This window comes from Rattus norvegicus, chromosome 11 (assembly GCF_021556685.1).
Source record: "Rattus norvegicus strain SHRSP/BbbUtx chromosome 11, alternate assembly SHRSP_T2T, whole genome shotgun sequence".
In the NCBI taxonomy this organism is placed as follows: domain Eukaryota; kingdom Metazoa; phylum Chordata; class Mammalia; order Rodentia; family Muridae; genus Rattus; species Rattus norvegicus.
The window spans coordinates 92930196-92951371 of NC_141544.1; the positions used below are offsets into that span (position 1 = coordinate 92930196).

A 21176-nucleotide genomic window follows, 5' to 3' on the forward strand; every position below is an offset into this window, starting at 1 on the left:
ATAAGTACTTGCGGCGTGAAACCATAGGCTTGATTCCAATTCCAAGAAGAGAAAGGAAAAAAAAAAAACAAAAACACAAAAATGTACATACATTTTGTACCTATAGCTAGTTAGAATCCGTAAAAGTAGTTATGAAAACCGTCAGGAGACAACGGTAAGTGGAAAAAACCACCTCACAAATCTTACTCTGCGGCTTTTGCTTCTACTGTGGTGCAGTCTGCTGTTTGCTCGCTGGCTGTGCGGGGAGGCTCACGGGGAGTCAGACTCCGGGCTTCGCACATGTGTGGCAGATGTCGCCATCCCTTGCTTCAATTTTTTTCCTAGCTTAGGTTTTGTTAGTCCCGCCCCCCCCCCCCATATTTCTAATGTTTAACTGTATGCATTCCTCATTGTGTAGATCGTAATTGACTTTATTTACAATTCCCCACTTGAGTACTAATCCAGACAAATAGAGTTCGAATGCCCCTGGGCTTCCTCAGGCTTTCTCAGTGCTTCGTTTATGAACAGTGAAACCCATTCATTTTAGGTGTAGCATTTGCTGAGTGTTGGTAATGGTTTACAGTTGTGTGGTTATCACCAGAGAGTAGTAGGGTATATATTTTTCATTTCAAAAAGAACCGGCTCCTTCTGGTAGAGGCCATTCAGCTGAGGCTTCAAGACACAGCAGTTTTCTGCTTTTAGAATTCCACATCCACATAGTGTTGGACTCTGCATGCTTTTGAGAGGCGCCTGTGTTGTCCAATGTAGTAATAACTGACTACTCTCCACTACTGAAGAGTATTCCGTAGTTTCTTTAGCTGATGGACAATTGGTTTTTACCACTCTGAATCCTCACTGGTCTTTGAGGACATGAATTTCACACACACACATACACACAGGTATATGTGCCTGTACATACACATACAATAATACTTAAATAAAATAATTAAAAATATTGTTCTTTTTTCTACTTTCCAAGCCATTGAATTTGCCCAGAGGGAAAAGAGGCATGCCAGTGTCTTGGTGGGTGCATCTGATTCGGAAATGACCTCTGGATTGGACATCAGGATTTCATTCTCCTCTTAGCCATGTGTGAACCACAATAGGTCTTCTTTTAATTTTCTTGTCTCTAACAAAGAAGGGATCCACAAAATTAACTCCTGGCCATGTTCTGAGAAAGCAAAGGCAGCACTGGCGGGGATCTCAGTGTTCGGCCTTACTATAACCAAGCACACCCCAGTGTCTGCTTTGGGTTTCAGGGATAGAATCCCATGGAAAATGCTAGTGATTTTATTGCTATTGGGTTTTTGTTTGTTTGTTTTGCCTGAGCTCAAATGTTTTCGATCTTGACTATTTCAGGTTGAGGGTGATAGAGTGCTTGCCTAACATGTAGGAGGTCCCTGGGTTCAATCCACGTAGCCCATAAAACTGTGGATGTTGGCACCCTGCTGTAATCCCAGCTCTCTGAGGTGGAGGCAGGAGGGAGAGAAGACCGTTCTTGGCTACATGAGACCCAGTGACCTCCTTGGGAAGATAGGTGTAATAGGTGGACAGTAGAAGAGGTGGCAGCAGTAAAGGTCTGAACACCTCACTGCTGTCCGTGACCTTATCATCTCACAAAGGCACAATTGCCCGCGTCTGCTTTTCATTTTAATCTAACACTCTTCTTTTTGTGATTTCCTTGTTCTCTCCCTCTCTCATTTGCTTTTAAATGCAGCCATTGGTCTGTAAACATTTGACAAAACGAAACTGGTGGACCACCTCGATGGTCAGATTCATAAGCAGACAACCCCTCATTAATGTGTGTTTGTACGTGTGTGGGAAGTCTCCTCTACGAAGCTAGTTTTGCTGTACAGCGTCAGTTCTCTAACTTCACTGAGTAGGGATTTTCTGTCAAAAAGCCTTCAGCCTATTGCCACAGTCACTACTCCAGTGTCAAATTAAGAAGCTCAAAGGTTTCATTTTCCACCCTACATGAGTGAGGGGAGTGAGTCACAAGTGCTGGTCTGGAGGGAGTGGAGAAGCTGCTGCGCCTGTCTCTACAAACCTTAAAAACAAACAAACAACATGAAAGAGGAGTCATGTTAATTTTTACTAAGATTTAAACCACATGGTTATTAGATCTTATTTTGTAAAGATTTGTTTATTTATTTTGTGAGTACACTGTCGCTGTCCTCAGACACACCAGAAGAGGACGTCAGATCCCATTACAGATGGTTGTGAGCCACCATGTGGTTGCTGGGAATTGAACCCGGGACCTCTGGTAGAGCAGCCAGTTCTCTTAAGCACTGTGTTATATGTTTCCTAACATATGAATCCCACCGGGCTTTATCCCAGAGACAAGGGATAGAACAGAGCCACTTTGAATTCCTTGCCCCACCCTGAGGAAGGGGGGCCTTGTAAAGTGCCACTCATTCCCGCTTGCCTGTGACTAGTAGCCTGGCGGTCTCTTGGGTAAGAACTCCTAGTCCCCATGCCAAGTTCCTGGTGTGAGGGCTGGGCACAGAGAGCATTCATCTGGGAGTCTCAGCTCAGGAAAGGATGCTCAGGCCCTTTGCCCTGGATGCTTAGTCCATTTTCAACAATTCTATTTCTGCCCAAAGACTTTGGTCCCTGTTCATTTGGATTTTGTGGCTTCCAAGAGCTCCTAGTGCTTTCCCTTGGTCTTGCTTTTCATTTTACTGCCTACTCTTTGTAATCTATTGTTTTTTCTTTCTCTGAATATTTCCAAAGAACTGAGGGATCTGTCCTACACAGGAAGCCTCCTCTTGAGGTGTCACCCACAGTGAGTAGCCTTCCTGGAGTTGAGGATACGCAACCGTTCTCTCAGTCAATTGTGGAGTCTCTAACACGGGTGCAGCACATTGGGTCAGAGTACGAGGAAAGGAGTCTTTGTCTCTAAGGCAACAATTTATGTGAGCCACACATTGGGTCTCGTTAGCCAGACTGATAATCTCTGCACCGTTGGCAGAAGGGTGTGTGGGAGATGATCACATTTTGTCACATAGTTTTGTCAAAACTTGTGAGCAGAGCCAAGGGTAGAAGTGGTCACAGGCCTGGAGGGTACCAGATCCTATAACTGGGAGTTTGTGAGCCACCATGTGGTTGCTGGGAATTGAACTCAGGACCTCTGGAAGAGCAGCCTGTGCTCTTAACCACTGAGCCCTCCTTCCAGTCCCCAGCCTTCCTCTTTCCCCAGAAGCTGATGCTAAACTCTCGGGCAGTACTGCCAGAGGCTGTCATTGTCTGCGCGCGGTGTAGGTGCCTTCTTACTCCTCAGAGTCAGGGCGAACTTGCCGGCAACTGCAGATGTCCTCCGGAAGTGACTCCCAGGCCTAAGTCTGCTCCTGGCCCTCTATGAGGCCAGACACTAATGTTTTTCAGATCGTGTTCTGCCTCTGTCCTGAAACCGTTTTAAGTATGTGTGTGATGAGAAGTAGACATTTGAATTTCTTAAACCTTTCAAAGAAAGCTGGTGTGTTGTGGTGTTGGAAAGCAGTTCTGGTCATGGAGGGGGCCATACAATAGCAGGCTCACATGTAGCATTCCAGGTCTGCAGGGTCCCAAGTGGGTGAGGCCACAGCCCATTGGCCATCCACGAATAACACCGGCGTTGCCTGCACAGACCTCACCTTCCTTGTTAAACCTGCCTCTCCCCTGCATGGTGGGCTGGGCTGATACACTGAGTAACTGAGGGCCCTAGCTCATGGTTCTCTCTCCAAAGACAGGGGTGAGGAGGGACTACACGTTGCTAACCTGCTGCACTCCCATCTGAAAATGACTTTTATGTCCGATAGCAGTGGTCCTCGGCCTTCCTAATGCAGCTCCTCGTGTGGTACACCCCAATCCTAAGATGATTTCGTCGCTACTTCATAACTGTAATTTTGCTACTGTATGTGTCCTAATGTAAATATCTGTTTTCTGATGGTCTCAGGTAACCCCTATGAAAAAGTCATTTGACCCCCAGAAGGGTGACAATCCCTAGGTTGAGAAACACTGTCCAATAGGGTGGCATTCACTTAAAAGCCTTCTCACTGGTACGGGTAATTAATGTTTGTGTAATCAAGTTATGGTCTCACATTTAGCTTAAAAACAAAACAAAACAAACAAACAAAAAACCCAAAACAGTATGAGATTTCAGAATCCCCACTATATGTGATGCTATCTAGACTGTTCTCTTGCTTCCTGAAACTCCTTGGCACATGGCTGTCAGCTCTGCGTTCTTCTGTAATGGCTGTATGTATGTCATAAGCTGAGATAGGCTCTCTGTCTGACTGTCTTAGTGGTTCATAAGCTCTGATAGGCTCTCTGTCTGATTATCTTAGGGGTACATTTATGCTGTGATAGGCTCTGTCTGACTGTCTTAGGGGTACATTTATGCAGATGGTTCATGCTGGACCTAGTAACCCTTAGTAGAACCCATTAGGTGGTGCTGAGTTTTGGTAACTGATTTGGTGTGTGTTTTTATCTGATTTAAAAATCATTCCATTAAATTAAGAAGATTATAGAACCACATGGTTCTGATGCCTAACTCAAGTTCTGGTTTTTTTTTCCTAGAAAAAAATTATAGTATTAGGAATTCGGTGAAATTATAGTTTGTTTTGAGGATTGCGGATGCTTGGCAGGGAACAGAATTCATTTACTTAGTACCTATGTATCAAGTTCTCCTACCTGTGTATCAGTTCTCCCACTGGTATCAGTTCTCCCACTGTGTATCAGTTCTCCCACCTGTGTATCAGTTCTCCCACCTGTGTATCAGTTCTCCCACCTGTGTATCCAGCTATACTACCACCTTTTGGGGGGAAGAAAAAAAAGACTCTTTTTTGCCCTGTGGGTTATCTTTCCTCCTGTATTAAAAATTAATTCACTATCCTGGAACACCTTATCAATGAACTTTCAATTCTTTTTCATTGGCAATCATTGCCTCGTATAACATTCCTGTCTGTTATGGTAGTCTAAAGGTTTTGTCATTATTAGGAAAAATGTGAATAATTTTGAAATATGAGTACTAAGAACTGTACTCTGTGCAGACAGATTAATATTCAGTATATTATAAAGTTGTCTTGACCTCAGAATAAAAAGAGAATGCACCTTTCATGTCTGAATTAGTAACACAATAATTAATATTCAATATATTATAAAGTTGTCTTGACCTCAGAATAAAAAGAGAATGCACCTTTCATGTCTGAATTAGTAACACAATAATTAATATTCAATATATTATAAAGTTGTCTTGACCTCAGAATAAAAAGAGAATGCAACTTTCATGTCTGAATTAGTAACACAATACTTTAGATCTTCTAAATTTTACTTTACGGTCTGAAGTTACTAAGATTGCAGACTTGGAATCTGTGTTTCATTATATATTGTAATGCATGGCGTCTAATTGGGTCGTAGGAGCCATGCACCATTGTTTTGCTCTCGTGCAGTCCTGTTCCCTTCCTGCTATGCTAACGGTACTCTGATCTTTTGCAATCCCTTTCAGATAAACCCATAGAACCCCGCAGGATCTTTAACAAGCCAGTTCCAAGCTTGCCCAACATGGACAGTGTTTTTGCAGAAGCCATCGCCAAGGTACGAAAACAGTACCCTGGTGTCCTGGCTCCGGAGACGTGTGTCCGCTCAATCCAGGCCTCTGTGAAGCATCCCTACGAAGTAGGCATCAAGGAAGAGGAAAAGCTGTTTATGTACCTCCGGGCATCCGGGCAGGCTAAAGCCCTACAGTATGCCTTCTTTGCTGAAAAGTCTGCAAATAAGTGGTCAACTCCCTCAGGAGCGTCTTGGAAAACAGCCTCTGCTCAACCCGTCTCCTCAGTTGGCGTTCTTGGTAAGGACATTCTTCAAACCTGTGAGTTTCTTCTAATCGATTGAGAAGTTCATACACGTGTACACTGTGTCTGGCTCTAGCTCCCCACTCCCTTCCCTTCAGTTCCTTCCTTACCCTCCCCCACCACTATTTTCTCCCGACTTCATGTGTTCTCTCTCTTTTTCAAAATCACAGAAGCCACTTAATGCTGCTAACATGTCCATGGGTGTAAGGCCATCTACTGGAACATGGGAAGCCTTCAGAGAGGATGGACTCATCCTTAAAGAAAACTGACTCTTCTTGTGCCAACAGCCATTACTGGCCAGTAGCTCCTAGGCTTGCAGATGGACTCCCTGCCCTCCTCTCCTTTATGCTGGGATTTTGTCCAACCCCATGTTGAACTGGTCTTGCATGTGTGGTCAAAGCTGTTGTTGGTTCATATGTGCAACGGCACTGTTGTGTACAAAAAACACAGCACATTTCAAATGTCACTTTCTCGGGGAAGCTATTATTTTGTTGAACATGGTACTCATGTTAACACTTGTTAATTCTTGCTGGAGCCCACGAACTCTCTCCATTCTGTGGGTCAGCTGTAAGGACCTCCCAACTGTGGCAGTTCTGTCCACACATCGGCCATATGAGTGGAGTTTGTTTCCAACTCTCAGCATAAACCATCTGTTCGCTGCCTTGACTACTGCAGTTTGTCCTAATTATCGAAACTGGGAAGAATGACTTCCCCGATTTGTTTTTAAGATTTAATTTATCTAAGGTATGTGAGTACAGCGTTGCTGTCTTCAGACACATCAGAACAGGGCATTGAGTCCCATTACAGATGGTTGTGAGCTGGGAATTGAACTCTGGACCTCCAGAAGAGCAGCCAGTGCTTTTAACTGCTGAGCCATCTCCCCAGCCCCATCTCCAATTTTTAAAAATACTGTTTTTGACTCTTCTAGGTTTCTTGCATTTCTGTATGAATTTTAGAATCTGGTGTTAATTTATACAAGGAGTTGGGGTGGTATAGTGCCTGCATTGGCTTTACAGATTAATTTGATATTTCATCTTAACAATACTGAATTTTTTTCTGGTCCATGAACATTGGCTGTCTCCTTTCAGCCACTATTTAGGTCTCTTTGATTCTTTTTATTTCTTTCCCTCCCTCTTCTTTCTTTTTTCTTTCTTTTTTTTTAAATGTGAGGGATCAGACTCTGAGCCTTGTGCATACAGGCCCTCTAACACTGAACAATAAATACCCTGGCCACTCTTTAATTTTTCAATGGTGTTTCATTGGTTTTTAGAACACAAGCCCTCCTTTGTTAAATGTATTCCAAAAGTATAATTATTTTTTATGTTAGTGTAGGTAGAATTTCCTTCTTATTTTCATACAGTTCATTGTTAATATGTGGAAATACACTGGGGCGGGAGAGATGACTCAGCAGTTAAGAGTAACTGCTTTGAGGCTGTGAATATCAGAGTTTTGATCCCAGCATCTGTATGATAAGTTGAGCAGCCCCCAAACACCTGTAACACCTGCTCTAGGGAGGGTGGCCAAGACAAGAATATGACTGTGCTTGCTGGCTTCCGGACTAGATGAAAAGACACAAACCCTCTGCCTCTTAAAAGAGAGGTCCCTGCTTCAAAAGGAATAGGCAGAAAGGACAGACAGGGACGCCCAGCTCCTCCTAATGATGTCTATGACACAAAAGCAATAGTAATTTTAAAATATTTATTTCTCTATGTGCACTAATATTATTTACACCCAAACCACAGTTTCCTCTCCTCTCCTCCAATTTCCTCCCCGGCACATGCCCACTAATCCTTGGGAAGGGGCAGGCCTTCCAGGGATATCAAGTTGCCAAATATGGCATATCAAGTTGCAGTAAAGACTGGGCACCTCCCCTGTATTAAGATTGGATGAGGCAACCCAGTAGTAGGAAAGGGGTCCCAAAAATCAGGCAAAAGAGTCAGAGACAGCCCTGCTCCCGTTGTTAGGAGTCCCATAAGAAGGCCAAGCTGTACAACTCTAAAATATATGCACGGGGCCTAGGTCAGACCCCTGCAGGTCCCCGATTGTTGCCTCAATGTCTGTGAGCCCAGGTTAGTTGATTATGAAGTTTTCTTGCGGTGTCCTTGACCGCCCTGGCTCCTACAATCCTTCCTTCCCAACTTCCATAGGATTCCCTGAGCGCTTCCTAATGTTTGGCTGTGGGTCTCTTCATCTGTTTCCATCAGTGGCTGGGTGAGGCCTCTCTGATGACAACTGAGTGAGGTACCAATCTGTGAGCAGAGTGGAAGAGCTCTGGGAATCATGATTAAAGGGAGCACAGTGCTCTCGTGTCCAGATTTTAGATCCTGAAACTTGACTGGACTTGTCTATTAGTTCTTTTTTTTTTTTAAGATATATTTATTTATTATACATAAGTACACTGTAGCTGTCTTCAGACTCACCAGATCATCTCATTACAGATGGTTGCGAGCCACCATGTGGTTGCTGGGATTTGAACTCAGGACCTCTGGAGGAGCAGTCAGTGCTGCACTCAGTGCTCTTAACCACTGAGCCATCTCTCCAGCCCTTGTCTATTAGTTCTAATAGCTTGTGTGGATGAGGGCATGTGAATCCTAATGGTTTTTATATCCCCCTCTCCCCCCGGAGCACATAACAGTGCATGAACTATTCAATACATTTATGTTCACTGACCAACCCCAGTGTTCTTATGAGTTGTCGGTGCCAGGCACAGAAGCTAGGGCCTCGTGTGTGATCATCACACAGTGATAGTGACCAGCAGCTCTATCCCTGGGGTCAATCTTTTAAAATGTCACTTTGCCACAGACGCGTTCTACCAGTGACCAGCTAACTGTTCGGCTCCCAGTAAGAGCAAATCACGTTTTCTTTCCTTTTCTCCGAATCTGCAGGCTTGGGAACGATGGGCCGAGGCATCGCCATTTCTTTTGCGAGAGTGGGGATCTCTGTGGTTGCTGTGGAGTCAGACCCAAAGCAGCTAGATGCTGCAAAGAAGATAATCACTTTCACCTTGGAGAAGGAAGCATCCAGAGCGCATCAGAACGGCCAAGCTTCGGCAAAACCAAAACTCAGGTTCTCCTCATCCACAAAGGAACTTTCAACTGTGGATTTGGTGGTTGAAGCAGTGTTCGAAGACATGAACCTGAAGAAAAAGGTCTTTGCTGAGCTGTCAGCCCTGTGCAAGCCAGGAGCCTTTCTGTGCACCAATACCTCGGCGCTGAACGTGGACGACATTGCTTCTTCCACAGATCGCCCTCAGCTGGTGATTGGCACCCACTTCTTCTCACCAGCCCATGTCATGAGGTTGCTAGAGGTCATTCCTAGCCGATACTCTTCCCCTACTACCATCGCCACAGTTATGAGCTTGTCCAAAAAGATCGGAAAGATTGGAGTAGTGGTTGGCAACTGCTATGGATTTGTTGGGAATCGGATGTTGGCTCCCTATTACAACCAGGGGTTTTTCTTGTTAGAGGAAGGTAGCAAGCCAGAGGATGTAGACGGGGTCTTAGAAGAGTTTGGTTTTAGAATGGGACCCTTCAGAGTGTCAGACCTCGCAGGGCTAGATGTGGGTTGGAAAATTCGCAAGGGGCAAGGCCTTACTGGACCATCATTGCCACCAGGGACCCCCGTCCGAAAGAGGGGCAACAGCAGGTACTCCCCACTTGGCGATATGCTCTGTGAAGCTGGGCGGTTTGGTCAGAAGACAGGTAAAGGCTGGTATCAGTATGACAAGCCACTGGGTCGCATCCACAAACCTGATCCCTGGCTTTCTACGTTCCTGTCACAATATAGAGAGGTTCACCACATCGAGCAGCGCACCATCAGCAAGGAGGAGATCCTGGAGCGTTGCTTATATTCCCTCATCAATGAGGCGTTCCGCATCTTGGAGGAGGGGATGGCTGCTCGCCCAGAGCACATTGATGTCATCTACTTGCACGGGTACGGGTGGCCAAGGCACAAGGGCGGGCCCATGTTCTATGCTGCCTCAGTTGGGTTGCCCACAGTTCTAGAGAAACTGCAGAAATATTACAGGCAGAACCCTGACATCCCCCAGCTGGAGCCCAGTGACTACCTCAGAAGGCTGGTAGCCCAGGGAAGCCCTCCTCTGAAGGAATGGCAAAGCTTGGCAGGGCCCCACGGCAGCAAACTGTGATTCAGCCTTCTGCGTTTTGCCACGTATGTTGGCACCTAATTTCAGTATGATTCCTTCCTAAAATCCAAACAGATCGCTCTGAAGTACAAATCATGATTGCTGCTGCTGCTGCTGCTGATAGCTGGTCAGTAAAAGCTCCTCTCTGTATCTTTCTACCTCATAATTCCAATGGTCAGACTTCAGGAATGTCTACAGTTAGTCTATACCTCTGACTGCACTTCTATCGGAAAAATTCAACGAATGTATGTTTACTACTACAAGCATTCTTCTCTTTTGACTGTTTGCCCACTCTAACAAAAACGTATACAAAATGTTGCTAATAGAATAATTCACACCTCCAGTTGACAACCCAAATGGCCTTAGCAGATCAACACAGGTGGCATATACACGCACTTGACACATTCCAGCTGTGTGAAGTTACTGCCACCTGTTGTAACATGGTGCTGGGTTAGAGCACTGTTCTGAGTGAGGGGAGGCAGGCAGAGAAGGCAGGCAGATAAGGCCACACATCATATGGATGTGGATATAAAATTCCAGGATATGCAGGTCTGTGGACAACATAGATGAGTAGCCCAAGGCTGTAACTGTTCATACATGCATATATTTTTTGGTCCTTTTTTTTTTTCGGAGCTGGGGACCGAACCCAGGGCCTTGCGCTTCCTAGGTAAGCGCTCTAACCACTGAGCTAAATCCCCAGCCCCGAGGCTGTAACTGTTAGAAGTTAAAAATCACTACTGATTAGTACAGAGTATCTTTGGGAGCTGATAAAATTTTCTAAAATTACTCTAGTGGTGGATCTGTAACACATTGAGTTCAATGGTTCAAAGTGAATTATATTTTATATATATATATATATATATATATATATACATATATATATAGTCTATCTCAATAAAGTTAATAAAATTAATGATTCATTGTGTAGAAAAGTGTTCTCATAATATCTTCATCTATTAACCTAAACAAAGTTGTTGGAATTTCTGCGGGAGAGATCTCAAGTGAATGGAGTAATTTTCCATCATGAGACAACATGGTGAGACAAACGGATGCCGAGGTGAGGCAGACTGATGCCGACCGGGAATCAGGAGTTCAAGGGCTGGAGTGGGTAGCATGGGACCCCATTGCAAAGCAAAGCAAAACAAAACAAAGCAAAACAAAACCAAAACAAAACTCCAAAATCCCACACAAGCAAAAAACAGAGAATATGCCTTGCATTGTAATTCAGTTTGGAATTTTAAAATATGGATTATTAGCATTTGGGTTATTTGATTTAAATTCGGGGCATTCCGAAGGATTTCTTGGAGTTGTAGCTTTGAACAAAAACTCTAAATTAACTTCTTAAGGTGATCATATCGGCTTTTCCACAAGCCATGGGCGAACTTCTGTTGAGTTCTTAAAACATCTTCTAATTAAAGCAGCAGAAGGACCAGTGAGATGGCTCAGTGGGTGACACGGCAGCCACACAGGCTTGATGACATGAGTTCACTTTCTGGAACCCATGCGAAGGTGGAAGGAGAGCACCAACTTCACAAAGTTGTCCTCCGACCTCACCAGTCTTCATAAACACATGGAGAAACAACCTCAAAAGTTACGTGGCAGCACAAAAAGACAAGACTAGCATCACACAGAATACCAGTGGCAGAATTGCCATACCTGACTCCAGCTTGTAGCCATAACAATGCCACGGTCCTGGCACAAACAGGCAACATGGCTCAGTGGAATAGAATTGGAGGCCTAAAGTCCATGTAACTACAGCTATGATCATTGACAAAGATGACAAAAATATACACTGGAGGAAGGACAAACTCTTCAACAAGTAATACTGGGAAACGTGGTTATCAATATGCATAGAAATGAAAAAAGAGATTCTTTTATCTTGCACAAAGAAACCTCTCAACTCCCATGTTGGTCAGTGAGGTTCCATGGACACCCGAACCTTATAAACTATTGCTATTGCTCTTGGTTACCCACCATAACTTGACAGTAAGATCCTATTGCTGAAAACATTGTATACTTGAATCACTGAACATGGAGAAACCAAGCTGGTACTGACCCATACTGGCCAGTTTTCGTAGTGCTAGAAGGGGCTCTGCCTGTCACTGGAAGATACAAACGAGTATCAGTCTCATCCAGCCGTGAACCCAATGAGGGGTAACAATGACTGGCCTGCTCAGGTGCATCCATAGGTGCAATAGTGGTACAAATGTTGGTTTTCATTAATGGTGTAACCCTGGGTAGGTTGAACCACACTCCAGAGCAAGTACCACTCCCAAGAGTAGTTGAGCAACAGAAGTTGGATTCAAGTTTTTTATAAAAAGAAGAAAAAAGAAAGACTAGAAGTTGCTGTCTAAGAATGTGGGTAAGAGTTGAGGGGAGTTGAGGGAGAGAGTGAGTATGGTCAACATATATTAGGAGAAATTCTCAAAGAATTAGTCAAAATCTTAGTGTTTGGAAAAACACCTCAACTTTAAATGGATCGAGGACTTCCACATAAGACCTGAAAAAGTAGGACACATTCTCCCAGTTATAGGCACAGGTTAAAGCTTGCTGCATAAAACTCCAGTAACACAGAAAAATCACACCAACAATCGCCATGTGGGATCTCAAGGCATCTGGACAGCAAATGAAATGTGAACCCAGTGAATAGGCGGGCCAAAGAGTGGGAGAAAATCCTTGCCAGCTATAGACTGTAGAGTATGAGTGTCTAGAATATAAAAAGAACTCAAGAGTAAATGTTAAGAAAATAACTCATTTTAAAAATGGGCTATAGAACTAGACAGGAAATTCCCAAAAGAAGAAATAAAAATGGCTAGGAAGCACTTTAAAAATACTCTATTTTGGGGTCTACTTAGATCCAACATAACTTAAAAACATCAGGTCCATGCAAATGACAAAACTTTATGGTAAACAAGCCACTACTGATTTTTGAGGGCTGCAGAACAGACTCAGGAGCGGAACTCTGACCCTCCCACTGCCCTGCCTCCAGGCAGAATATTACAGAGTATTTAAACTTCAAAATTACAAACATCTGTGCCAAGTTATTTTTCCACCAATAAGGATTTAGAGATAAGGGCTTTCCTTATATGGTTAATCTCTGTCAACTGATACAAAATGTAGGTTTTACAATCCAACCAATCAAATCCACTTGTTCCTTTGTAGTTAGAAACAGTCATTATGTTTTGGGGGAACAAAGGATGAATAATGGGAGCTGTAGTTAGGGACAGAACAGTCATTATGCTCTGAAACAGAAGATGAATAGCAGAAGTTGTTCAGTTTTTAGAAAGTTCCCAGCTACCCTTAGGGCTGGGTCCATGAACTTAGTTTCCCCCTGGGATTAAATGGAGTCTGAAACAAAATGGCTGTACTTAGGACAAGTTTCTTTGGCTTGTTCCCAATGGTCTGACTTTCTTAGCCATCATAGAAATGCAGATTAACCCTATGTTGAGTCCATTGTATCCCAACCATTATAATGCCTACCATTACAATGACCACCATCATAATGACCACCATCACAATGACCATCATTACAATGACCATCATCACAATGACCACCATCACAAAGACCACCAACACAATGACCACCATCACAATGACCACTATCACAATCACCACCATTACAATGACCACCATCACAATGACCACCATCACAATGATCATCATCACTATGACCACCATTATAATGACCATCATCATAATGCATATGATAACAAATGCTGATGTGGATGCTGGGGAAGGGAACCTGCATACACTGACAGTGAGAGAGTAGACTAGTGCAGCTAGGAAATCAGTCTGGAAATTTCTTTAACACATGAAATAGAACTGCCAAGTGACCCAGCTATACTGTTCCTGGATACACACCCAATGCCCTTAAATCCTACTACAGAGACAGTTGAACATCCACACGCCACATGCATTGTTCATGATGGCTAAGTGGCATCAACCCAGATTCCACAACTAGGTGACCCGATAAGAAAAATATGGTCCATATACACAGTGGAATATCACGCAACTGTAAAGAAAAATGAAATGAAAATTTCAGGTAAATGGATGGAACTGGAGAAAATCACATGGTGTGAAGTACCTCACTACAGGCAGATCCCAGCTTTAAATCTTTTGTTCTGTGTGTATAACTTGGAGCATACGTGTAAGCCAGGCAACTTGAAAGGGGCCCCGAGGCACATAAAAAAAAGTGTCCTAGGAGGTTATAGGTAAAAAGAAAACAGAGAGGCAGAATGCACGGGAAAGAAAGGCTTAAGCAAGGAAGAGCATAGGAGTACGGGAAACCAGGGAGTGAATGGAAGGACCAACGGAACATGAAAAGCCATCTGAGAGCACACTCACAAGTCAACCTAAAAAATAATAATAGCAAGTGCCAGGGACAATGGTGAGCACTTTTAATCCCAGCACTCAGGAGGCCGAAGAGGCAGTGAGGGCTTTGTGAATTCACTGGTCTACAGAGAGACCTTGTCTCGTCAGTCAGTCAGTCAGTCAGTCAGTCAGTCAACAGAGGGGTAGTAGAACACAGGTAACATGGAAGAAGAGACAACACAGACCAAGAGAGATGCTCAGGCATCAGGCAGGGGGCAATGACCACGAAGAGGTGAAAACTCAGTTCTGATTGACATCATGAACCTGGATCAAACTTGGGGAGTCTGCTGCTATGCGGTTCATTGCCAGCACATTTAAACGCAGTATGATTCGGGAAGAGTCATTCCGAGCACAATGAAGCTTAGGGCGGGACTACTTAAAGGCTTAGAACCTAGTGTGTTCTCGGACAGAGATAGCATAGAGGTCCCAGGCTATGAAATACATGTGTCATCTCCCCTGAGGAGGTTCTAGTAACTGGGGGCTAAGATAAAAGTCTACAGAGGGAAGAGTCTGGATAAATAAATGTCTTGGGTGAGGTCTGCCTTCACAGATAGCAAAAAGGTCACCAGGTCATTAACAGTATCCACTCCCAGCTTTCTGGGTGTGAAAACAGATATTTATCCTCCATTTAGGAGAGGCCCCTGTGTGTTTAACATTTATGGCTTCCCATAACAGAGGCTGTGGCAGAACGCACTGCCTCCGTGGCTAGTCTGAAGCAGTGCTCCTCAGCTCACCGTCTCCAGATGCATTTCTGCTAATATTTTTGCTGCATTTTAAGAGTTCTACTAATTATCACAATTTTTTTTTGGAGAGAGCTCTCTTAATTGATTGGTTGTGAAGACCTACCGAGCAAAATGGGTGTGATACAGCTTATTCCACACAAACCTTTGTAAATAACCCTTAGCATGGCAAAACGATATCGCACTGTCTCTTATCGGGGTATGACAAAAGCACTTGTCTGCATAGACAAGCTGATAATTAAACAGGTAATGACAGCCATTAAACATAACAACATCATAACAGTATGATGGGGAGCCAATAGTATAATAATGTCCTTGCCGTTTCCCCCAAAGTCTTAGCTTGATAAGTTAGAGTCCTGAAGTCTTCCCAGGTTACCAGTTTGCCCTTCCTCTTGGGACGTCTTCTCTTGATAGGGTGTTTTATCATCTACCTTCAGATGCCTCATTGATCTGGTGGTCTCTGGATGTCCTGGGCAGACGTATCAGGAACCATCTGGGACTACATTTATTTTCCGAAAACGCAGAAGTATAACTGTACCTCTGTGTAGAACTTTAGGCTCTTTCTTATGCAGTATTTTTTAGGGTGAGTGCTTTTGGGCAGCAGAAAAAAGCATTATACTTTATATACCTTACATGTGGGACATAGAAAAGTCTATCTCAAACCAACTAGAACACTTCCTCCCAGCTGGTCAACTTTCATCATTCTAGAAGGTGCTAAGCAGGCTGCTAGGGGAGAAAAGACACTTGTAGTATCACCCGGTACCGAACTGTACAAGCTGAAACACCAGCCTTCCAGGCAAGACGCGCCCACTGGTGCCATAGTGGTGACTGTTACATGTAGGCACAAATATTTCTTTAATAAGAGTTCAACTCCTCCTCCTGCCCACTACTCACCAGAGGTAAAGAAAGGTTATTAGGATATGGGGGAAGTGGACGTGTTTTAGAAACAGTTCTTTGGAGTGATTCCAATCTGTTACTCTCAATCCAGTTTACTAGCAAACACCACACAGGAACCAGCAGCTGCAGACCAGTCCACTCAGCAGACACCACATATGAACCAGCAGCTGCAGACCAGTCCACTCAGCAGACACCACACAGGAATCAGCAGCTGCAGACCAGTCCACTCAGCAGACACCACATATGAACCAGCAGCTGCAGACCAGTCCACTCAGCAGACACCACATATGAACCAGCAGCTGCAGACCAGTCCACTCAGCAGACACCACATATGAACCAGCAGCTGCAGACCAGTCCACTCAGCAGACACCACATATGAACCAGCAGCTGCAGACCAGTCCACTCAGCAGACACCACACAGGAATCAGCAGCTGCAGACCAGTCCACTCAGCAGACACCACACAGGAATCAGCAGCTGCAGACCAGTCCACTCAGCAGACACCACACAGGAATCAGCAGCTGCAGACCAGTCCACTCAGCAGACACCACACAGGAATCAGCAGCTACAGTTCAATCCAGAAGGAATCTGAGCAGCTCACCAACTGGCCTGAGTTCGCAGAGAACCTCACAAGAAATCTGACAAGTTTCTCTCTATGATATCACCACAAGCAAAACTCAGCAACGTAATGTAAGGCGAACCAATACATGCACGCCATCAACAAAGAGTAGTGAGGCGGAACGAAGCAAACCAATGCTCCAGCTCCCACTGAAGAACAGTCACCTGTGTCTGCTTCAGGACAACGTTCTTTCACCCGTGTGCCCCAGCAAAACATCATGTGACATAACTTGACCCTCCAAAGAAATGAGAAGTTCCCACTTTAGTTATGGGAGTAACAGATTTCTAATTGGATTTAAGACCTGTCTTACAAGAGGGAATTTCATTTCTGGTACTATGATGCTGGCCCAAAGCCCATGGATGAGGTGGTCATAGCTCCTAGGTTATTTTGCTAAGTGGCCTGGCTGTCAAACTGCCTTCTATATATGATTATCACCCTAGACCTGGCTTCCCTCAGCTTTGGCCAGAGAGGCTTCCCTCTAAAGTGGGCAGCCGTTGGTGCAAAAATGCATGCCTGGTCAAAGTGCTGAGATGAAGAGATTAAGTACTCAGCCCTGAGTGAGATGTCTACATTAATCCCGTGACCGCCAAGGCTCAGGGAACAGCAGGAGAGAAGGCAGAAAGGGTGTTAGCACTGGAGGGTGGGGAGAGTGCTGTATAGGTGCTGTGTTCTGGTCATGACGTGGCTATTGCAAGCATGGGCTCACTGCAGCTCTGGTTGCCGGCACAAGACCAAGTCAGCCAGGATCTCAGCACAGATGATCTCTGGGCCCCACCGCTTACTGAGGAATTACTGGCAGTGGCTGTCTGTTAGAGAGGGGGGATTATTCTACTTTGAAGTGTGGTAGGTTTTTAGTGGGTTATGGAGAGGGGGAGGAAATTGGGAATAAGGGTGTGTTGGGGGATGTTGGGGGAGTTGGAGTGGAGAAATAGGAGGTAGAGATGATCATATTTCATTGTATGCATGTATAGGATTCTCAAAAAATAAGAAAAAATCAAAACGCCTTATTCTGCACATCCTTTAGTTTATGCACGTGCATTTGGGTGTGTTTCTTGGAAGAGGTGCCATGTTTGATAGCATAGTCTCAAGAGTGCCTGCAACCCACTAAAGTTTAATCGACCAAAGCTGCATGCACAAATGAAGACAGGAGCTCAGGTATTCTTATTTCACATCAAGGAAGAATGAGGTAATTACAACTTTTGTGGCTTGCCGATGATCGAATGCAATCTGAAGTTCTTTAGGCTATCCTAACGTGCTGTTAAAAGTCACCTTTAAAAAAAAGAATTATTTATTTAGGTATATGAGTGTATGCCAGTAGAGGAAATCAGATCCTACTGCAGACGGTCACGTGGTTGCTGGGAATTGGTTCAGGACCTCTGGAAGAGCAGTCATTTCTCCAGCTCCCAAAATCACATTCTTTTTTTTTTTTTTTGGTTCTTTTTTTCGGAGCTGGGGACCGAACCCAGGGCCTTGCGCTTCCTAGGTAAGCGCTCTACCACTGAGCTAAATCCCCAGCCCCCCAAAATCACATTCTTAAAGGACAAAGTTTGTTGTTAATTTTAAAACTATTCTTCTGTAAAAGAAAAAAATCTTAAATGGTATTTCTTTTTAAAAGTAATTTACACTGACAAGAACTGTATTCTAGAAGTACCTTTGAAGCCTATTGCGCTACTATAATTTTAAAGGGAAGACTAATGAAGCCCTCCAATCAGCAAAGCCACATTGCGCCTGCGCTTTCTACACCTTCTTTCCCAATAGTATCACGTGGTGGTGGTGGTGGTGGTAGTGATGAATGGGAGAATGGGGCAGGGGCGTGGATGGAATGCCTGAGGCCTGTGATTTCTAGCTAACACTAAACTTTCTAGGACTTTAACATTTGTCTTTAAACACAGACCTCTCTTTAAAACCCACCAGAATGCTTTGGGCTCTCTAGGTGACCTGGGCTCTCTAGGTGACCTGGGCCCTTTGGTAACCATTGACAAGATTAATCCCAACTCAAGCATTCTAGACTATGTTTAGAAATAGTTTTCTGCTGAACCACAGTGGTTCTCAACTATCCTTGGTACTGTCCCCATCTGCTTACCTTGACTGCCTTTGCATATTTTGAGTTTAACAGCTACACTATGCCACTTCCTGGTGGAACAGCAGCATCACACCACTTCCGGTGACGTCATGCAGTACGCCAAGATGTCGTCAGTCAGATTGAAATAATGACGCCGCTAAATTGTGCTTCCTGGGCTCTCTGGCACTTTCGCGAATCCTTTCTTTCTTCTGTTGTTTTCCATTGTTTTCTACTTAACCATCAGCGGACTGTAGCAGGGGAAGGTGTCCGCCTTGACTGGTTCTTCAGTAGAGTCAAAGGTTTAGGAAGGAATTCCATTCGTCAGGAGAGTGGAAACGGAGAGGGTTGAACAGGGCTCTGTGTTCTTACCCTATGAATTTCATGCATGTCAACCGCAGGAGCTACATGTTTCCTTTCAGCTGACTTGGAGGAGACCAGCAGAAGGAGTGCCTGGAGCGAACCTCTTCTAAGAGGACTGCGCAAAGCTAATGAGCTGTCGCAAGCTTTCCTTGTACCTAGGGCCATTCCACCTTCTCTCAGAGGACACGGAAGCCGATGCTATTTCCAGGCAGAACGTGATATCCTTAGGGTGAGGTTAGGGCAGAACTGCCTCCAAATGATAATTATCCTTGGATTTCAGAGCATGCAGAGGTCTTGAGGATTGCTTTTAGAATTTGGCAGAGAATGCTGGCTGTTACCTGGCATTTCTCTGATACTAACTGGCTCCTTTTTCAGTTGTGCGCATAGTTGCCATGATATAAAAATCTTGGTGAGTTTCTAATGAATCAAACTGTGGACATGTGTGCTCTACACAGGGGACTGTCAATGAGGGGTCGGGTGGCAGCTCCAGGAAGCTGCCTTCACTGTCCAACAGTGTGCATCTTTGTTCTTCTTTCTGCCTCCTTCATCGTGCTGCCTGGGACATAGATGTAATGGCTAGAGTTCTACCCACTGAACCATGCAGATAGGGCCATCTCCTAAAATAAAGTCCAATCAAGATGATTGGGTCCCCGGAGACCTCAGAGAGCACAGTTGTCACTCCAAATGACCTCCCTACAGTCATTCATGTGTGAACTGTCATGGGCAAGCCAGTGCTCCTGAAGGTCTTTAGTCACAGCTGACCTGAATCTGAACTGATGCATGTAGGCTCCAGGAATTGGGGGAGGATAAGTTGTTCTGTTCTCGGCAAACAGGGAGCTACAAGAACCCAGCTCTATGTGTATGTGCATGTGCATGCGCATGTGTGTGTGCACATGTGCCTGTGCCTGTGTGTATCCCTTGCTTTAAACATTTTTTTGGTTTTCATTTCATAATCTGTTGTGTTTTTTCAACTTAATGTTGGAATGCTCAGAAATTTTTTATGCCACACTGTAAATATAACTGCTGAGGGAAGCCCACAGAGAGGACCACTGTGAACACCAGAGCAGGACTGGATGTCAGTACTGAGCAAGATGTAGTCTCGAAGGCCAGACTGAACCTCACATTTTCTGCTCTGTAATTAAAGATACAAGCACAGTGAAATGTGTACCACTTGAGAGGTTGCTTGCTGTGTTGTGATGGAGGGGACAGTTTAGAAAGCAGTATCTCTCATGAAGCAGCAGAGGGGAACCGCCGACAACTGGGGTTCACAAACCTGCTTACTAGATCGGAGATCTGTAAACTGGGGTGCCCAGTCCAGACAAAACTGAATAATAACCCATGGCAGTTCAGGTAGTGTATATTAGAACTACTGTTGCCTCTCCATCTCGAGCTAAGACACTAATCCTGCTTAAAATTCCATGAGCTGCGGACACAGCCTCATGGGGTCTCAGAAAGCTGCAGATCAGGGCCTGCACACAGGGGCTGTTGACCACACTATTTGACTTCAGAAATGCAGTGGCCCAAACCTCTGTATTAGCCAGGGTTCTCCAGAGCAGCGGTTCTCAACCTGTAGACAACTTTAGCGTTGCATATTGGATATCCTTCCTATCAGATACTTATATCGTGATTCATAACTAGCAGATTACAGTTATGAAGTGGCAATAAAATAATTTTATGGTTGCGTGAAAGGGAGGCTCTGATGCTAACCCTGTTCCCCAATTGGTTCTTGATTTGTCAATAAAGAAAGCTGGGGGCTAATTGCTGGGCTGAGGGTACGGGCGGAACATCCAGGCCTCAGGAGGAAAAGGGAGATGCAAAGGAAGGAGAGAGACTTTTCTGCCATGCTGTGGAGGAAAAAGGACCCAGCAATCATGTAAGGCCTTTCGGGGAGCTAGGGCCTACAGCCTCCGCTATGGATGGGTGGCCATGGATGTCTGGCAGAGGCTAGGTGAAACGAGCCATTAAGTTTAGGGTGGGAGGAGAGTCAGAGATAATAAGTTGGCGAGGGCACAGTCAGAGATAATAAGTTGGCGAGGGCACACTTTTCCAGGCAGGAGATATCTACGCTCAGCAATTATGCATAATAGGCAAGTTAAAGAAACGGGCTGTGTGTGGGTGTCCTTTGTCTCTAGATTCAAGGGTCTCAGGTGGGAGCTGGGAGCGTGACCCCTCTCC

At 44.6% G+C, this 21176-nt stretch overlaps 1 protein-coding gene across 1 annotated transcript in view; it reads left to right on the forward strand.

The window, feature by feature from the left end:
• Ehhadh (enoyl-CoA hydratase and 3-hydroxyacyl CoA dehydrogenase) overlaps positions 1 to 10865 on the forward strand; it is a 33473-nt gene extending 22608 nt beyond the window's left edge. Inside the window, 2 exon segments of the mRNA NM_133606.3 lie at positions 5465 to 5806; positions 8696 to 10865. Coding sequence (NP_598290.1) covers positions 5465 to 5806; positions 8696 to 9957 — 1604 coding nt within the window. The 3' untranslated portion in view covers positions 9958 to 10865.
• The last annotated feature ends 10311 nt before the right edge of the window (positions 10866 to 21176 follow it).